Genomic DNA, 20,757 nt, shown 5'->3' with positions numbered 1-20,757 from the left:
TACTTTTTAGAACAAGTTATTTACTTTTGAGCTGTGATTGAAAGTTCTTAATTAAAAACCCTGATAGTAATTAATTTTATCTTGAATTAAATCTTGATTTTTTGGAATTGGCAATAAGATATGTGTTTATTAAAAGTTTCTATTGAAACATCCGTATGTTGCTTTTAGTGCGTGAAAATGTTGAAAATATATTAAACGACAACGAGAAGGTGTTAGAAAGTATTAAAACCTCGCAAAAACTTATTGGAGATTACAAAGAAGGGATTGCTAATATATTAAAACCAAAATTGTACGATTTAAAAAGAGAAGGCGATTCCGAAATCAGTTTAGCCAGCGAAAAATGTAAGATTTATTATATTTTTCTTCATGCTACGTATAGTATACGTTTCTATATTTAGCTTATCATACAATCATCTAAAAAAATTGTTTCAGTGACAGAAGCACTGAGTAACATGAAAAAAGCAGATGCAAAATTAATAAGTTTATCAAATGCCGCGGTAAAAAGGAAAAATGAATTTGATAAATGGAACGATACGTTGACTACAAAATTACAGAATCTCAAAGACAAAATCGCAGAAGCTAGAAACACCGCTGACGGAGTAATCATGATACTATAATTTTTGGAATATATTATCTTTTTATACTTTTGCCAAATAAATTTTTCAATGAAATGTTTTTCTTTAGATTCGCGTTTCTTTAAAATCAGCAGAAGGAAAAGAATGCAGCCGATCCTACAGACCATCCACATTACAGCCATCATCAATGAATTCGATTATCATGACCTTTGCACTTCCAAAAGGGAAAAAGGAAGGCCCCCTATTTTATTTGCCAAGTAGCATAAATGTAAGCATATTGCTCGAGTTAAATACGAAATTAAATACATTATGAAATACGAAACGTGAAATACCTTTGCTATGTTTCTCTTATTCATACAGGATGATTTCCTTGCCCTGGAGATCATTGACAGAAGAGTGAGATTTATGTGGAATGTTGGAGGAGGAACAGGTATTCTTACACACCCTGAAGTGATACAAAGTGGCGATCTTCTAGATGATAGATTCTGGTATCGTATTGAAGCTGAAAGGTATGTTATTTGAAGTATTATATGTATCATCCGACGTTAGTTTTTAATAAGTTTTTCTTATAAGAAATTACATTATATCGGAAAAATCATGTAATTAATTTTATGTAATTTCTTTATAACAGCATTTGAATAAAATTCAATTCCACAAGATAATAGAAGTGCGAATAATTAAAAAATAAAATACGATATCTGTTATTAAATTATTTTCGAAATTATATTATATCCCTGCCTCAAAATAAAACACTTCAATAGAACTTCAAAACCGAATGAGGAATTTATATTGAACTATTAACACTTTGATCCTTTTTTCATCTACCTTACTTAAATAATATAATAAATAACGTCTTTATCTACCGATATCTATAATACTTTTGTCTATGTATTAACTGTTTACTAAAATTTATCATCCATTATCTATATTACGTGCAAGAAATTGAATGAATTTTTATGAGAAATTGAAATGATTTTCAGGGTTCGTCACTTGGGCAAATTATATGTACGAAAACAAGCGTCGACAACCAAAGAACATCCACCCATAAAGAATTCGACGGACTCTGAATACGGCCGCTTTGATATTACCAGTTCAGATCGTGTTTGGATAGGAAAAATTCCCATAACAGAACGTAGAAGAACCGAGCTCATTGCGTCTAATGGTCTTCCAGCATGTGTACACCAAGTTATTCTAGATGGAAAGCCTATAGGTCTTTGGAATTTCATTACAACTGCGCCAGATATGGCCTGTGAAGCATGTGTGGAAGGGTAATTATTAAAAAGTTCGAAATTTCATTTAGTTTTTAGATATACGAAAATGACTATTTACCTTAATGTTATAGAGTGGAAGATGTCAAGGATGATATAGCATACAGTTTCAATGGAGAAGGATATGCGGTCAGAAACAGGGTTTCTTCAGGACCATATAATAAATATTCGTTTGGAGTATCGATTAGTTTCCGAACTTACGACGAGAATGCGTTGCTATTTTTGGCAATTAATCCAGACAACGTACGTGATATTCACATATCATTTATTTTGTATAAATGTAAATTCTATCGTGTCTCTTTCATTATATCGTTATTATTACCAAATTCAATTATTATACTTTTGATAATTGTCCTGTTTCTCTTAAAAATCAATTTCACTTTTATCCACAACAGAACCAACACATCATGATATTCCTGCGAGAAGGAAAAGTGATCCTGCACATTGGTTACGGTGGTAATGTTAGCATGGAGATGTCCTCAAACTTTAAGTATAACAACGGAAACTGGACAAAAGTGGATGCATTTAGATATTATCAATTACGTAAAACGGTTGAAAAATGTAGCTTGAGTGTAGGAGGAGAAAACGATAAGAGGATAGGCGCACCTACACCTCAACCCAAAAAAGAGGACATCCCTGATTTCATTCAGGCTAAATATTATATCGGTGGTGTTCCACCAAGTTTTCGCGCGGAAAAACTAATCCTGCCGTCTCAAGTTTCCTTCTTTGGCTGTATGTCTAATATCATCGTTGAAGAGGGCTATGATCCAATGGCAGAACAGTATCATGGCGTCGAGCCTACCTGTGCAAATAAGGTAAATAACTTAATTATGAAAAATGGATACCTTCTATCTAGATGTTAAAAATAAGTAAATTCCTACTGGTTGAGATCTCCTTAATTATAAAATAGAATATTGTGGGATATTTTGTTCAGCTATTCTATGAAAAAAAATATGCATACATTTTATTTGTAGTAAATTTTCTGTATTGTAAAAAACTAGGAACCACTTAAATAGTCAAGGAATTAAGAAACAATTCCTATAAAAGGAAAATTTATTACTCACTTTTAAAACATTTATCGTTCCCTTTAATGTTGGACAAAGAATTTTAATTTAAGTAAAACAGTTCGTACATAAATAAAAAATAAATTTTTATTTTTGCAGCCATTAAGGATCGTAGGATTTTACGGAGATGGGTATTTACAACATGTATCATACACACTGCGTAAAATAAACTCCACGATGAGTTTCTCTTTTAGAACAATGCAGGAAAACGCTGTACTCCTTCTTTCTACATTCGAAGGACAAGAAGAACGTATGCCTCCTATACGACACATGAACGACGACTCAATTGTAAGTAAAAATAATATCGTTATTCTTCTATACGAGAAACTTTTTGCATCGAAATTAAATGAAATAAACGTAATGCAAGGCATTTAATTTAATTCTTCAATATTATATATTTAATATCATGTCTGATACAATATCATATACAATATTTGCACGATAAAATATGATCATATTGTGTTTTGGGGTGGTAATATAATGAACGAAATTCGTCAAAATTCTCCAAGTAAATATTGAGATCACGATCCATGTTTCTAACTTACAATGTCATTTATTCTTTTAGAAAAAAAGTTACTATTCCATATGCATAATCAATGGGCAAGTGCAAGTGCGTTTAAATGCTGGAAGAGGGGAGCTCACTTTACAATCGAATGACACTTTTAATGACGGGAGATATCACTCAGTAACAGTAATTAAAAGACGAAAAGATATCGAATTGCGAATAGACGACGCTTATCAGAGCGCAGGTAAATTACCCACCAGTGCGGCTATTAAAGCTCCTGAAGAAAGTGGAGGACTATTCTTCGGAGGTTTGCCAGTGCTTATTAACAATACCAACATGATTTCCACCACCACGCCTTTGTATGGAACGATTAAAGACGCGATATTTAATGACGAGTAAGTTAAATACAACAAATTTTACAATATTCCGTATTTTCAAAAATGCAAAGGGTATTAGAAAATAATAACTCAAAAACTTGCATCCATGTGATTGCAATATTTAATAAACTAAATAAGAAATATTCATTAAATTATTTCTTTTTATAGCATTGTTCGTTTTGATGAAGCCATTAGTTTTGAACATGCATTAATTGGTCGTTCCGGACCAAGCATGGGAAAAGACCCTCCTACGTATACACCATCAGCATCACTGTCAAGGGGAATGTCTACCCAACCGGAAGGGTGTCAAAAAGTGCCGTATTATTCTTTGGAAGCTGGTGCCCTCAAATTTGGAGACAAACCAAACAGTCACACGCAACTTTATCTAAATTTTAAAAAATTTTGGGAGAAGAAGTATGCGATAGAATTTGATTTCAGGACATACTATCCAAATGGACTGCTGTTTATTACTCCAGTATGTGGAAATTATTTATAGCTTTTACAAACAGCATATATTTAAGAATCGGGCCCTTGCCTGGCCTTGATTGACCAAGCTTGTCGATTGCCTTGCCATACCTAATATCCATATAAGCCCTTACGCTATAGAATATTACTAATTAATATATCTCTTTTAATTCATAGGGCCTTAGACCAAAACACTATCTCATGGTCGTGATACGAGATGGACAGCTTTTACTCTTGGTGAAAAGCAAGCAGAAGAAAGAAATACTGTTTAAAACACCGTTTAATGACGGTAATTGGCATCATGTAGTGATCAGTCATGACGAGCGGAAGTTGACATTGCTCGTGGATTCTCAAACACCACGCACGATTAAAGTGCCAAGAAAAATTGGACTAGCTTCTATGATGTATATTGGAGGCCTGCCTGAAAGTGGAACACCCATACCTGAACAAGTCGTAGTTAAACTTGAAACCCTCAAAGGTTGTATCAGAGGATTGAGGATCAATGGCAACGTGTATGATATGGTTGGTTCTACGAGTAGGGCCTATCAAGTGGGACAGTGTTTCCCAAATGTTGAAAGTGGAGCTTATTTCCAGGATGAAGCATATGCCATATACAGTAAGATATCAAAGTTATCGGTTTATAAAAATGAATATCACACAAAAATAAAATTAGATCATAGTGATGAGCGAAATGTTTCTCTTTTACAGAGCGGAACTTTGAATTAGGTGCTGTACTCGAACTTCAGTTGGAATTTAGAACATCAGAATTGTCGGGTGTTTTGCTTTCTATAACGGCACCCGGCAATTCGCCTTCATTATCATTAGAGCTGAATAATGGTAAAGTGATTATGTCGGGTGATCTAGGAGATAACAATCCGTTATATGTAGAGCAACGTTTCAATAGTCCATACACGATCTGTGACAATCGGTGGCACAGAATACAAGCAGTTTATAACGACGAAGAATTGGCACTGAAAGTCGATGAGTTGGATCAGAAGTATGGTCTTCCAGCTAACGTCAATTATCATATAATGGATGCTACAGTTTCTCGCCCTCTATACATTGGTGGTTTGCCAGGTTAGACATACTTATCAACCTCCTTCTATTTAATTATATTCCATTAAAAAATATAATAAAAACAATTTACTATTATATTTATAAATGTGAATGAATAACATATAATTTTGCTCCAGCCTCTGCTCCAAAAGGAACATTAATAACAAGGGATCATTTCAACGGATGTATAAGAAATGTAATGATAGGGGGAGAAAGACGAGATTGGACAGACATGGATGAATTGCACAATATTCACTTGAGCTCCTGCCCAGTACAATGATAATCAGTACAATGTGTGAACTCCTCTGAGTCATTTAATTTTGTTCCAAAGACTGTTCAAAGGACGCACAATGCTCGAAAGGTTTCTATGAACTGTGTTCAATACAATTTCACACTGGGATCAAGTGCCATATCATGATGGAAATTCTTTAATCATTAAGACATAAGGTTAAACGAAGCCAAGAGATGCTAGCATGCACACGCATGAAGTTTACATTGATGTTTCTCAAACTTGTTTTTATTATTTTAAAGTTCTACGATAACAAATTTTTATACAATATTAATGAAACTTCCTTATTCTTTTATATGTATCTCTTTCTGATATATTTATATAAAAAGTATGTTCAGAAAAAATGATATATAATGAATATAATGTGAAAAAAATAAGCTAATATTTATAATTTGTACATAACAGATTTTACATTTACCTAATTCAACTAAAATTTTCTTAAATAAATTTTTACCATATATAAAAAAAAATAAACAACTTTCTCAACATATACCAAAAAAATTTAACTTAATTTATATGTATACTATTTGATAAATCAATGTTGAATCACTAATTAATTATTATTTAAGCATTTATTTTGGAAATTATTAACAGAAAAGGAATTATACATTTATTTAACTTACTATTCTACTAAAATAAATCGATTAACATTATTTTAAAAATTTAGAAGTTATCTATTCAATGAATATTGTATTTAAAAAATAGTTTAAAAAATTGTGACATATATACTTACAAAATAATAATACGAGGTAGAAGCAATTCGTTACACTTATATTGCCATTCCACAATAAGTATTTTAATAATAATATTCATATCACTTCCCTTTTGAAGATGCAATTTACAAATGAATATCTTCCCGCACTTTTATACAAATCTATATATTAACGAATACAACGTACATCAAAACTTAAATTGAAAATAAAAAGTTATAAAATATTAACTTGACGAAAAGATCATAGTTCATAACATAAATTGGAATTAACTTAATTATAAACATGAAAGATTTTAGTTTATAATTTAATGTTAGTATATTGGAAGATCAATGTACGACGTAGTAAAAATTCAAACGATTATTCGCTATTGAAACGTTTTCTAGAACTTATTTCACGATATATATTTCACGATAATTTTGCAAAACATAGTTTGAGAAACAATTTTTAAAGCATTAACAAATTATGGCACAAATTCGCGTCGAATTGTATCATAGACCTGATATGCAAAATAAATGTCATAACATACGTGTAAGTAGTAAGATCACTGCCATATAGTTTAATTGTAATTCATCTGTAAGTCACAAAACAATTGTACATCAGTATTTAAAGCTATTTATTATCGTTAATGTAAGAGCAAATAGCGATTTCGATCGAGAGCGCAGCGTGGAACATGAGATGGCACTCGATCGAAATCGTATATTTTTTAAAAAGGAAAGGATAAGAACGAACGAAATGGGATTATTTTGTACTGTTATAGCGGTAGTAAGGTATCGAATTGTAATATTTAAGATGATTAGAAACGGAAGAAAAGTCATGTTTAACACCCTGTAATAAAGTGCCCTTAATGAATTAAATATATATATAGGGAGAAGTGTTCTTCACAAGAATATTTTAATATTTATGTCTAGTATTTTTCTTATTCGTTGAAATGTAATATATTATACATATGCAGAAAAATTAACAATGACGCCTTCGCTATTGTGTATAAAATATATAACAATGAGAAAGTATGGTTATTTAATTCACCCTCTTCTGTACTCCAAAGGTTATATATACATTTACATTACACAACCAATTAAGACAAAGAAGACACATTTAGTTCCATTAGATATATATTCACAGATGAAGACTCAAGAATAAAAGTCTATTGGAAAGTGGGTTATTAAATTTTATTGATGACATTCGCTGCAAGATGCTAACAGTAAAATATGACCCAAATTTTGACTTGACGTACTCAATAAATATACATATATCATTGAGTAGTAGATTCATTTATGCGTATATAAAAACATAATATTTACAGACATGGATAAATCGACAAAGTTTTCAGTTTTCACTTCTTTCATTTATGACAATAAAAATGAAGGATTATTACATAAAAGTAATCGTTTATTAATAGTAAGCGCGATTATTTATATCCCATTTTTTCCTATCTCTGTTTTTCGTTTCATTGTTTATCACGCCGATTGCCAACAGCTCACTAATAATATTTCTCTGCTTCGAAAAATATAAATATCAAGCACAAGCAATCATCCTCCCTTCCTACAGTTACACATCCTTTTTTCGAACTTTCTCTTACTGTTTGTAGCTTTTCTTACTATTTTCAATCCCTTCTCCACAAGCCGGTGTTCCTCCGTTGATTCTTAAGATTAGTGACTATTATATCGTTATTCATAAATCTTCATTCACTGTTCGTTCACATTGTTATCGTAGCTTTTAACGCGACTTATGTCTTCAAATCTTATAATTCATCTTACGGCGTTTACTTATTTTCGCGTTCAATATTGTCAAGTCGGACTGTTTTCGGAGACTGAGGCTCACAAAAATTTCTCTATTCATCATTTTTTACGGCGATACACGCAATAGATTTACAATACAAGAGAATAGAATATAACGAACTCCTTTGGATATCTACGATCGACGGATTCTTTTCTTATTTGACGTAAAATTTGTTTTGCAAGTCCCTTCATTACACAAATCATCTACCTTGAACGTGAGCTTGAATAAAATAATCTCGGGACGATTGAACCAAATATTGCATCATTGCGAATTAAAAATATATTTTTCGCGATTATAATTGTGAAGAACATGAAATTCGATATGTTGCATAATTACTTAAGAATAATCAATACGGTCGTGTTCTGCTATGCCATTGCAGAATATAGGGGGGTCTATTGTTCCAGTGAACCAATCCAAATATTGTTTTTTCTTTTCTTCTTCTTCTTTCTTATGACATTATCGCTTTAAATTCCATGCACAGACCCATAAAGTTAAAAAATACATTCTACAAATATTGGACAAGTAAAAAATTGATAAACGCTATAATATACACGCTAAACATAATTTAAATAAAGAATTCGAGAACAAAATTCTACAACAGATAGACCCTCCATATTTCTGTACAAAAATTGTATTTTACCTCTATCTAGTTTCTATTCATTCGTCCTACCGGCGTATTACGAAAAACGGATTGCATACACGTTAAAAAAATTGAATCGTCAAGGTGGAAGATCAGTGCCAGTCCCACACGAACGGCGGACAGTTATAATTTATGGCACAATAAATAAATAGTTCTTTCGTTATTACGTTATTATGCTAATTATCCTTCATGTACAATACAAGAACCGCATGTTTCGTTTCGCTTGAAATTGGACTGACACGTTCCATTAGGAAATGAGAAACATACTAAAAAGAAAGAAAAATAAAAAAAGGAAAGAAAGAGAACGATTACCATCCGAAAAAATAAGATCCATATACTGTTTACAAAATTCACGAGAGTAATTACCCAACTTATAAACGGGTTAAACATTAGTCTGTTTGATTAAAATTTCCAACAATATACTAAGACAATTTATAAATAAATCATTAACACTCTCTTTCCAGGGACTCTTTTCTCAATTTCAAGGAACGCAGACTATGGACACTGAATTAGAATTATTTAGGCCTAGGACACATTCAAATAAATTAATTAATGTAAAGATAACTTTAAATACAAACAAAATTTTTGTTGTTTTAGTTAAATTATTGTTGTTCTATATTCCAAGCCATCTTCTGCTTTCCTCTTACAATGATCGAAACTATCATAAGATTTTAAACTGTTCGATACATCGTAAAGAATAAGTATGTATTGCGCGCAGGAAAGAAAAATAGCAATTCAATCAAAGATTTCACCAGTTCGTGGCCGTTTTCAATATCCAGACACTTCCTATCAGTTACCAAAATTATTACTGTTCACTCAAGAAACGAACTTTTGGTACTGTTTGGTACGGTCTCATTCTCTCTCCCTTCTCAAATCCTTGCAAGTTTCTAATCTTACACCGATACACACTTCACAAAACTCGCTTCAAGATATTCAAATCAACGAGGCATTATATAAATTATATTCGATGGTACCTATACTGTAAAGGAAAAACATCCTCGCACAACATCAATTACATTCAGATCGATCTTAAGGCTGATTTGGTATTTTCTTTCACTAATCAGAATCAACTTATATATTTACAAATCCACATTATTATTATTTTTTACCTTTTTCGTTTGTCCGTGAGCTGGTATTTTTCAACACTTTTCAGCAAACGAATTACATTATCTACGTACGCTGCTGCAACCGTTAACGGCTGCGAAAATCTCATGGTCAACGAGGAATCATTAATTCACCTTTGACGATGATATACATTAAACAAAAAAATGTTTTAAGACAGTTACAATGAATCGTACGCAACAATGTTGGTTTAAAATCATTTGGAAAAAATATCGAAGAGACTTCTACAAATGAAATTTTCATTCAAAACAATCATTTTATTCTGATCAATATTATTTTAGTTTTGTTAAATAGAAATTAATCAAATACGAAAAATCACATTGAGAAATTCGAATCTTTTTCTAGACTCTGTCAAAAATATATTCAAATTAATGATCCTCTATTTACGTTTAGTAATTTATAAAAGTTAATGGTACTACGATAATAATAATAATTATAATAATAATAATAATTAAGAGCAGTTTTAATTTACGCGTAAGAGAAATATGTGCGAATTACTTTATGTAATATAAAGACGAAATGTTCGTTCGACACTTATGAAAGCCCTGCCTCTCTTTTAGCAAAAAAGAAGAAACAATTTTATAAGAAAAATTAATTAATACCTTTTATCAATCAGTCACAACTTTCATTTACAACACAATAGCTTACATGATTACAAGGCGATTATACGTCAGAAGTTAGTCCGCAAAGATATTAGATACTGACAACAAACCATTCCTATTAATTAGATATTGATAAACTTATGACACAGTGATTGATGCCAACGTTAACTTAAAAACAAAACAAAACAAGAAGTAAAACAAAAGAAAAATATAAAAAGAAAAGATACAACAAATTACAAAAAACGAAACATACGTGGTAACATTGCGCCGTTCAATATGGTGTGCGATCGTAAAAAACGCTAGAAATGATTGCACACCCGTCTCTGTGAGTCAGCATCAATCATTTGTCTTTATAAAATTGACTAAAAACGCAACGTTTGCATTAATTTAATATGGGCCTGTATTAAAATAGTAACTATGAACAACAGAGGGCATAGTAGCATTAAATGTGACACATGTGTAAAACTATATGACGAGAGGCATGTCTTTCTTGTTCGGCAAATTCACCTTTTTACCTTGCCAAAGGCTGTTGTGTATCGTAAAGGCATCTATGGTCACAGTCAGATGCTTTGTGTGTACTTGAGAAAAGCATTTTGCTCCTGAATTGTATCTAAAAACAAAGAATTATATTATAAATTTATTATATACATTATTGTGCTCACAAGAGTTACATAGTATATATATTCAATTCATGTGATTATGCAAATGGTACATACGAGAAAAAGGTTTTCATATTTTTCAATGTCCTTGCTTAATAACATGGTATTACAATGTAGAATGAGATCATAGAATTACATCTACAATAAGAATCTAAAAATAAAAGTCTATGATAACAAACTTACTTGAAAAATTTGTCGAACATTTTATCCATGACTTGCTTCGGTCCAGTACCATATAACTTTGAAACTTCTTCTCTATCTGGGCAGTATGAGTAGAGAGCCCGGAATTGGCAGCCAGCATCTCGAAATAAGATAAGAAAATGCTTGCTTTCTGATCTTGCAATTTCGTCCAAAACTCTTCTCTTCGCTTCCTTATTTACCGTTCCCGGAAATACACAATACTCCACAGCGTTTAGCATAATGCCACGATTTGACTTGGTGGTTGGTTGTTTATACAATCTCGGACCTATTGACAAAGAGGAACCAATCTCATAAAGTTTACGCAATATAAATTTCATCAGTGAGTAATAGCTTGCTTAACAAGTTAATTTAACAAGATTTTCCACGTGGAGAATTTAAGGGTATTCCACATCTCCTAAAAAAAGAACATTTCTTCATAAAAATGGCAACAAATTTCAACTTATAAATTATGAATTCTTACATTTGTACCTGAGTAGTAAATAAATGAAATTTTGTAACTAAATTTCTTAAAATCCTTACCATTATAGTCCATCATCGAACTTGGTGTACTACTGATATCGCTGCTACCATCATCGAACACGCGTCTCTTGGTCATCAAACCGGGAGGTAAAGAACCAGGTCCTGATGGCGACGGAAGATGCCTCATGCTACCCATGCCCGGACTCGGTGCTCTCCTAGGAGGTGTAGCTCTGCCCAGTCCGCTGTCCGTATCTGTGTATCGACACATCATACCGTCTTGATCACTACTCGAACCTGCGAACGCAAGCTCGGTATATGAAGATAGAAATAAAAAAAAAAAGACTCGAACGTATGTGTCCGTCCACGAGATAAAGGACTAGAGATACGGCCTTTCAACAGTCAGTCCAATGTATAATACGTTTATACCCATCCAAGCAAGAGGAATTTGAACGGAATCAATTTTATTAATTACTAAACAGTTACTAAACAGTTAGTCCCTGATACGGATTGTGAGATATTAGTCACTTGTTAGACTTACGAAGGACCTTCAAGAGTATCCATCTTCATAGCTTGCGTCCAATATAAAAACTTTGAAAAATATATATCATACAAATATTAAAAATTTGTTTTCTTTTTAATTCTATGTATCGTCTAAGTTGTTCAAATAAAACAGTAAAACTTTTCATGATTCTAAGATAATCTAAGGAACTATTTATTCGAGGAATTTCGAAAACCATAACGATCCCGACAATTTGACTCAGATACTATTTTATCTAACACTTTGTAAAACGCGACGAAAAAACAGTGGACAAATTCATTTGTGGTAAAACATATGATTGCTAGTAGTAATTTTGCAATTTTAGCGGACAAACGAAGCATAACAAATTCATCTATAGACAGTATAATCCGTTAAATGCAGTAGTAAATGTATTAACTCATGCAGCACTTATGAGCTCTATTGAGAAATATAATGCTCTTCGCTAAGATGAATTTACTATGCTATATTACCATAATACCTGGAAATAAAAATAGAGAGGAATGACAGAACAAATACATATTCAACATAAGTGATGGATAAGATGATACAGGACCTAAATGTGAGTCAGAGTGAAAGGTTATTATATGGAAACTGGAACCACCAACAATAATCTGAAAAACACTGAAAACATTGGTACCCATAACCAGTGCTGTACAACAATAAGCCCAACAAGCATCAACTTAAATTTAACTGCAGCAAATGAGTTATCCTGTGAATGAGAATCAAAATTTTATCTGCTCATAGAGGAACATTTTAAGAAGTAAAGACAATTTAAAAAAAAAAGAGGCTGGGAAGCGCTTATGTATCATTTATCTCTCAAGCAATAGAATATAAACATAGCAGATAGAATTTCGAACACATCTAAACAATGTGCTGTTGGTGTATGCGTGTAAGTATATCACTGCCACCTGTGCTCCGATCTGCCACCATGCGACTACGTGTATGCTATGTAGCCTACAAAAAATTGGAACGGTGTACGGGACACGTAAAATATACTTTTGCGCGATAGAAGGGGGATTAAACGTATTCCAAGTCACTGGTGCTTCTTACCACACAAATTCATCAAGGAATTAGACTTTCTCCCCTTAAAGTTTTGGTAACTCGGGTATTTAGGCCTGCCTCTAACCTGTTGCTGAGGCTCCTGCACATCTGCAATAATGCAATGTTTACCTTGTTACATTCCAAACGCTATGTACGATCAAAGATTAATAGTAGGGGATGCTTCAATCGTACGTCATTGCATCAGGGGCAGAGTCTAACTACGAGCCATGTCCACTAGGAACATCAAAAACTCAAGGTAGCCAGTGCAGGTTGGTGCAGAACAATGTTGCGTTCCAACTGAAAGATGTCTACTATAAGGCGCTACTTAAAAATAAAGTCATACCCTTAAGTAACCTTACTTAGGTAATTTGAAGAATAATCAAATGCTAATGAAATATTCAACATTGTAAGATTCATACGTAGCTGCCCATACCAGTGATACATCCTGCAACGAGTCTACTTTCATCAAGCCAAACGTTTAAAGGAACATGATTTAAGGCATTCTTTCTATAAACAATATTCAACCCACCTCTAGATGTTTTGTAGGAACCACGTCGACCAAGTTGATTCATACTTCGACAAGGGGAGGAACCTCTACCGTCGTCGGGTGAATCTACGGAAGATACTAAAATAGGGTACCTCTATTACAATCAGTTAGTTCCTCTCCAAGATGATACTAAATACTATATATGTTCTTAAGAATATGTTTTGCTACGACATTACATTAATAAACAGATATTTTAAATAAATTTGAAGCATGCAAAATTGTACGAAAAGAAAAGTGCCATAATATATATATATATATCATTCACACGTTAAAAATGAATAATTTTGAAAAAAAATATTGAACACAATATATCGTCAAGTATTTTCCATTCTTGCTTATATATATTTGATACAATAATATTGCATTTTTTCTGTTATATATGAAGTATATATGTTACAACTAATTAATTTGGGAATATTTCCATAAATTTTGCCGTCAAATATTAGAAGCAGCAAGTATAAACAAAACACTCCAATCAGCATGTTAATAATCATAGGACGACATTTAATATTCCAATAATTTGTTACTTGTTTAGTTCTTCTTATGCAAAGCTAACAAATATATATATATGTGATGTTTTAGATATATACGCGAGTCAGAGAGTGTGTGTTGTGCATACCCCTGAGACTGCCGCCCCGATAAAGAGGGCCGGAACGTCGTTCATCGAAATGGGCAGCAGTGAGACTGTCCTGCGAGCCTCGGTAGTAATCTCGCCTCATCGTCGGAGAAGTCAGCGACGCTACAGTAAGTGTGTTAGTGCAAAACAATCAGCTCGAAATTTCTTTACTATTCTAGTTTATTCAAATGAGTATCTAGGTAATGTATGAGATCAGTTCGCTGTGTAATGTTTCCGTCTGGAACGATCGACGGATAAACTAGTATAGCCGAAAAAATTTAGAGCTTATGGAATTGTGACTGGGTGAGCTCCCATAAAACAAAAGAAAACAACAAGAAAATCAGTATGAAAAACACGACGTTACTAAAGAAAAAAAAATTAGATCTTTCGGACTTGAATTTTCGCCATGCAAAAAATAAATGCAATTACATTACAACACTAAAAAACTGTTACTATTAGATTATAATAAAGGAGTATACTTGTTACGATAGCAGTGGTAACTGTTATCTTGGAGGTGACTTAATACATGTGCAGTAATATATGTTAAAATATGTCATTACATTATATAAATAACAATCATTTTAACTATATGTATCCTATTTAACTTCCTCTCCAAGAAACACTGATCATTGCAGTGAATAATTGTTTCACTACCAAATGTTAGATTCGTTATTATACCTGTACTTAGATTAGAAGAGGAACCCTTCTTTCCACGGCTCGGCGTAAGAGCCCCAGAATCCAACTCCGTACCAGCATCCACATGAATCGTTTTGGGTCGAGGTCGAGTTGTTGCAGTCTTGTTACGCAATTTCGTTGGTTTTATTGTATTAAGAAGTTCTTTATCGATAACCTTGCCCTAAGTAATAGTAACAATTTCTAGCAATTAATTCAATTAAAACACTATTGATGACAGAAAACTTAGAAAGAGCACTCACTTCTCTTTCTGCCTCTTCTATTGCTTTCTTTACTTTATGTTGTTCTAAAATAGCTGCCCTTCGTTGCCTTTCCTCTTCCTTTTTACGAGCTCTTTCTTCTGCTTTCAATTTTTCTTGTTCTCGACGAGCTTGCGCTTCTACCTCTTTTCTCTCTTTCATCTCTTCTTGTTGCTGCCTTCTTTGTAATGATAAGAGCATTATACGTTCTTTTTTCCGTTCCATTTCATCAAGAGAATTCTACAACAATATTCCAATAATGTGTATGTAAGGTAAAAGAAGAAAAAAAGATTGTACAGCGACAAAATAACTTACTGGATCAGGATTTGCTAATTGATTTCCAATTATTAAACCAACTCCAGATTGTCGACTCTCTGCACTAATCTCGTGCCGTTCTCGTTGCTTTTCTCTTTCCCCTTCTCTTTGTATTTCTCTATCTCTAATTTCTTGCCGTTGGAAGTCTCTCTCGTCTATCTGACGCTGCTTTTCTCGATCAGAATCTCGTTGAATTTCCAGCTGTTTCTGCCTATCCATAACAATCGCAGAAGGAGAGTCAGGACGCATTGTAAAATCTTCACTGTCAACATATGAAGATACGCCTCTTTCCTAAAGAAAAAAATATTACATATTTATCATATACATAACACGTCCTGTATACGGATTCTAAAATTTTTAAATTATCATTACATATTTACCTTTTTAGGGGATGTCCTTTTCACTCTAAGGGTTGGTTTTGGTTTCTTCGGTGCGTCATTATCAAAGCAGATATAAAATCCTTTTTCACCAGCATCCGTTGGATCTAAAGGTGTTACCTCTGGTGTACTTGATGGAGATGGTGTGGCTTCTCTTAATGATGGATGGGGTTGAAATGAATTACGTGATATTGAGGGTCTAGTTGGTGATGGAATTCTATATGTGCGGCTGCCGGACGTGATGTTTAAACCTCTTATACCTTGTGTAAGCTCATCATCATTTCCTTTAAAACACATGAATGAGTGAACAAAAAGAGGATGAAAACAAAAACATAAACGTAATGAAATTTTTGAAGATATTACACATGATATGTTTTTAGGTGAATGGAAAAAAAAACACTTACCAATAAATGATATATTCTGAGGCTTCATGTCATCAACAGGTGGAGCTGGAACAGGTGCATGCATTGCAGTAATTTGTCTTTTTTCGGTAGGGCTTTCACACTTAATCGGTATATGATGTACAGTTGGCCTTTTTGGTTCAGGACTTTCACTCATTAACTGACTTATTCGATGAACCTACATAACAAAATTGAGGATAGAAAATTTGGTAGCGATAATATTAATATAATATATAAACTATCAAACTGTCACAAATAAACGAACCTTATAATGATAACTATACGAATTAGTAAAACTGGATGAATGAAAAAACTGCATTTTTGGTTGTATAAATCTTTTAAAAAGGCAGGTAATTTAAAAAAGGGAGAGGTGCGCTCGAACGTTGAAACTTCAATCCGAGGAGCGTCTGCTATACTAGGTGTGAAGAGAGTATCTATAAATGTGCATTACATCACTAACTGGTTCCATGACAGTTTCTTACATATACACATACATGTATGAAGCAATTCATTTACTATCTAATTGACCAAAAAAGTAGCGAATAATATACAATCTTAACAATAAAACAAAACTTCTCTGTTAGTTTAAATTACTATTATGAAAATATATATAGTTATTTATTTTTTTTTTTTGCATACTTAAAATATGGATTTTATTTAAAATACATTAATTAAAACAAAGCTTGATAAATTGGACTTCAAGAATCTAAGATATATTTTAATATTGCTTCCATAAACAAAAAAGAATTTAAATAATACTTACATAAAAATAGAAATAAAAATTTTTCCTTGTGAATTATTCAAAAAAGTAAAAATCAAATCATTATACTCACAGCATTGCGATGTTGTGGACTAGCAGAAGATGGTGGTGTTTGATTAAAGATAGATGTAGATGATGGATATGTAGGACCAGGATGACTCATTTGATTATTACAAAGACTATGATCTCCACCATTGAGGTACCTCGGTTCTTGAGGAGTATCATGTAGAACAAATCCTTTCTGTTGAGGTGGATGCGTTCCCCAATTTCGTGTATCTTGATATAAGCGCATATCTTGTTGATAAGCTACACAAAGTTTTGAAAGATTTATGTTAAAAATTATGAAAACATCAATAGATTAAATCTTAGGCTGTTATAATGTACATACGTGTTGGTTGAGTACTATATCGTGGATCCATTGACTGTTGATAGCCCACAGCAGCCATTTCATTTGCTAAGCTTTGAGTTGGAGGTGGTTGACCCCACATTCGTCTTTGCAATTGGGGTTGATCATGTAGATAGAACTGAGATTGCTGAGTATCTTGTAATTTGGATGTTAATGGATTTATAGGCGCCATTCCAAAATTCTAAACAGGAAAGGAAAAAAGATATAAATGTTTTAGACGTTATTAAAAAATAGCTAAATTAAGGAACTGGAAAATAGTACATACTTGCATATGTTGTTGACTAAGACTTTGCAACTGCTGAAACTGTTGCTGTATTTGCTGTTGATGCTGTGTCATTAAATGCTGCTGCTGTATTTGATTTTGCTGATTTGCTAAACGTTGTATATCAGCTTGTATTTCACTAAGACTGTTATTCATTCTGCGAAAAGGTATACATATTCTTTTTCAACAGATTTGATAAAACGAAATCTTTGTATGTTATAAAATGAAAATGTATACTAACTGTGATATAGATTGATGATATTGCTCAAGATCCATGTTCTCAATATCTGGAGTGCGTCTTGTTTCAATAAATGGGGCGTTACCGTCATGCTCTAACCATTTATGTTCAACATCCCGAACATCCTCACTAATTTCCTATGATCATTGGTACAAATATTGAATGATTATTTGGAATATGTAAAGAATGTATTCTCTCATAATATTAATATACTGCACACCTACAGGTACATTAGTTATTTTGTATTTTATCCATTTCTCAATATCTAATAATTAATGACAATCTTGCAACATAATATATGTATATCTTTTGACATATGCACAAATATTTCAATTAAAAATAAATAATATACTTGTAGATGTATAAGTAAACTGGAGTTTAATGTGTGTGAACAATATAATATTATTGGTGATCATTTAAATTGAAGATCCGTAATATTGATGACCTAAGGCTTAGAGTCAGTTTATAAGTCATATTTTTCTATAATAATTTTAAGAGCTGAAATTGCCTTTCAATGCGATTTTCCCTTGAAGTAGTAGATAAGATTACAATAAACACAGACCAATGTCTACAATTAACTACTGTAAAAATGTACACATATAACAATAGATCAGTCCAGTTCAAAGTATTCATACATACATCACATATGTATTCCAATGTAAGATTGGTTTTGTTAATGTTTTTGTGCTAAAGTATGTTTAGAACACAAGTGTAAAACCACCACCACAAACAATAAGTTCAAATCAAATTTCAAACACGTCTCTATAGATTTTTATCCAGGGAGTGTTTAGTACTGTACCATGCGTTCCGAGAGCGATATTGTACAAAATTGCATTGAAACGTGGGAACAGAGTAGCAAACTTGATCAAAGACCACAGAATGCATTGAGACTGTTTCGTTTTCCTCTATGACTAAATGTAAGCAACGATAAGCAGAATAATCATACGTTGTTAAAAAAAAGACTCAATTGAAATTATTTTCTGATTAAAGGAAATTATAGAAAGCACATTTTCTATCTTACTTGCAGCGTACTAAGGCAATTATTATTATTATTGCTCTTTACTTGTTTCTTATATTAAGAATTAAAAATAAGAGATCAAAGTCCTTTTAATGATATCTTTAAAAGCAAAAGTACAAAAGAAGTTAACGAATGTCTAGAAGCCATACATAAGCCATGTATGTAAATTGCTAGACGAATCAGCAAATATTTCTCTTTCAAATGTTCATCTACAGGAACACTGTTGTATAATATCGTACCTTGAGCGAGAAGGGTCTCTGTGGTTTTTCTTGAGAGGGTTGTTGGGTTACGGGGGTCGTCTCGGAAACACTTGTCGGGGTCTCCCCCGAAGATCCGGAGGTTACAGGAGTGGGGGGACCAATTTCAGCCGGACTGTCCCCCCCAGACGTTGATGAAGAGGGAGATTTAACCTTACCCTGCAACCAGCCCAAGCACCGTGCCTTGTTAAGTACTTGGAGTCCGCATATGCTGAGTCCAATATGTCATCAACCACCACACCATGGTCGGACTTCTCCGCAGCCAAATATATACGTTACATTCAAGCACTAAACGCCAAAGCCAATTCAAAGACTTGCAAATACTTAATTGCCAATAGCTTTCTTCGCTATTGCACAACTGAATAATTCTTTTTAAGTAAGTACGATAGAACTTCCGTAGTGCACAATGTTCCCAACTAAAGTGAATGAGTAAATACGTATCTGTTTATCTGATTGCTTGAAGAACTTGCAAAAGAAACATAGCGTTTTTACTGCCTTTATCTTCTACATTCTCAGATATAAATTATCTTTTACTAGGAATTACAATTCTTATAATTTGATTTCGTCTATATTTAAGATTTTTCAGTTTTTCTAAATTTAATATCGATAGATGAGAAGTAAGTCAATTTGAATATAACTTTCTCGGTTAAAAGTTGCTAATTACTAATGTAAAACATGCATACCGTCACCAAATTAATTTAAACGGTTACTTGTTTATTACTCACATTACTTATTTAGAGATATTTTTACATAAACATGTATAAAGCGGAGGAACAAGAACGGCATCCAAGGAACTGATAATCTATTTTATTATACAAAGTGTGTAGTCTACGTTCAATTTTATAATTCTGTAATAATAGAACTTTATCATATCAGCATGCACTTACCACCAAGTACAGCTGAAAGATAAGAAAGAAAAACGTATTACAATAGTTTAGCTGGCAATAAAGATTATCTGCATTAACCATGATAGGCATCAAAATTATATCACATTTGCAACTACACACAAAGATTCATTGCTCCAGAAGCTAATGATATGACAGAAATATAGATGTTACGGAAAGAAATTAACAAGTATCGAAAAATATGCGGCATTTACCTGAAATAAAACATTATTATCGCAAGCTCACTTACAACGCTACTTCACAGTAATTGAATATAGTAATACAGCCAGTTATAAAATCAAATAAACGTTATAGAAGCAAATATATAATAAATATCGAATTGCTTGTGGATCTAAACAAATTTCGTTACAGAAGAAAAAGAAACTGTTCG

The 20,757-nt window shown here is 32.7% G+C and overlaps 2 protein-coding genes across 33 annotated transcripts in view; one reads left to right on the top strand and one right to left on the bottom strand.

Moving 5' to 3' along the window:
- The window catches only part of LOC100748549 (laminin subunit alpha-1), a 204,407-nt gene extending 198,215 nt beyond the window's left edge, over window positions 1-6,192 (top strand). For 3 of the 4 annotated variants that reach the window (XM_003493969.4, XM_012392435.3, XM_033324012.1), the window contains 13 exons: window positions 169-342; window positions 433-599; window positions 685-843; window positions 936-1,084; window positions 1,556-1,843; window positions 1,918-2,086; window positions 2,239-2,658; window positions 3,007-3,195; window positions 3,473-3,807; window positions 3,958-4,264; window positions 4,432-4,870; window positions 4,963-5,331; window positions 5,448-5,590. In XM_003493969.4, coding sequence (XP_003494017.1) covers window positions 169-342; window positions 433-599; window positions 685-843; window positions 936-1,084; window positions 1,556-1,843; window positions 1,918-2,086; window positions 2,239-2,658; window positions 3,007-3,195; window positions 3,473-3,807; window positions 3,958-4,264; window positions 4,432-4,870; window positions 4,963-5,331; window positions 5,448-5,590 — 3,308 coding nt within the window. Of the gene's footprint in view, window positions 1-168; window positions 343-432; window positions 600-684; window positions 844-935; window positions 1,085-1,555; window positions 1,844-1,917; window positions 2,087-2,238; window positions 2,659-3,006; window positions 3,196-3,472; window positions 3,808-3,957; window positions 4,265-4,431; window positions 4,871-4,962; window positions 5,332-5,447 lie in introns of all 4 variants that reach the window. The other variant, XM_012392434.3, reaches the window with a different exon arrangement.
- A 1,272-nt stretch (window positions 6,193-7,464) lies between these two features.
- Window positions 7,465-20,757, bottom strand: part of LOC100748792 (patronin) — an 87,103-nt gene continuing 73,810 nt past the window's right edge. For 4 of the 29 annotated variants that reach the window (XM_024371578.2, XM_024371585.2, XM_024371586.2 and 1 more), the window contains 17 exons: window positions 20,370-20,381; window positions 19,465-19,641; window positions 18,211-18,344; window positions 17,973-18,147; window positions 17,690-17,888; window positions 17,375-17,607; window positions 16,545-16,719; window positions 16,144-16,424; window positions 15,764-16,054; window positions 15,452-15,688; window positions 15,195-15,372; window positions 14,520-14,639; window positions 13,883-13,978; window positions 13,363-13,461; window positions 11,835-12,068; window positions 11,298-11,580; window positions 10,921-11,065 (listed from right to left, as the gene is read on the bottom strand). In XM_024371578.2, the coding sequence (XP_024227346.1) occupies window positions 10,921-11,065; window positions 11,298-11,580; window positions 11,835-12,068; window positions 13,363-13,461; window positions 13,883-13,978; window positions 14,520-14,639; window positions 15,195-15,372; window positions 15,452-15,688; window positions 15,764-16,054; window positions 16,144-16,424; window positions 16,545-16,719; window positions 17,375-17,607; window positions 17,690-17,888; window positions 17,973-18,147; window positions 18,211-18,344; window positions 19,465-19,641; window positions 20,370-20,381 (3,069 nt within the window). The other 25 variants (XM_024371577.2, XM_024371582.2, XM_024371579.2 and 22 more) reach the window with 25 other exon arrangements.

The sequence above is a fragment of the Bombus impatiens genome, unplaced genomic scaffold (assembly GCF_000188095.3).
Source record: "Bombus impatiens unplaced genomic scaffold, BIMP_2.2 scf_1445, whole genome shotgun sequence".
Lineage (NCBI taxonomy): Eukaryota > Metazoa > Arthropoda > Insecta > Hymenoptera > Apidae > Bombus > Bombus impatiens.
Note: the sequence above shows the minus strand (reverse complement) of the source record. Positions and strands in the feature narration are given on the sequence as shown.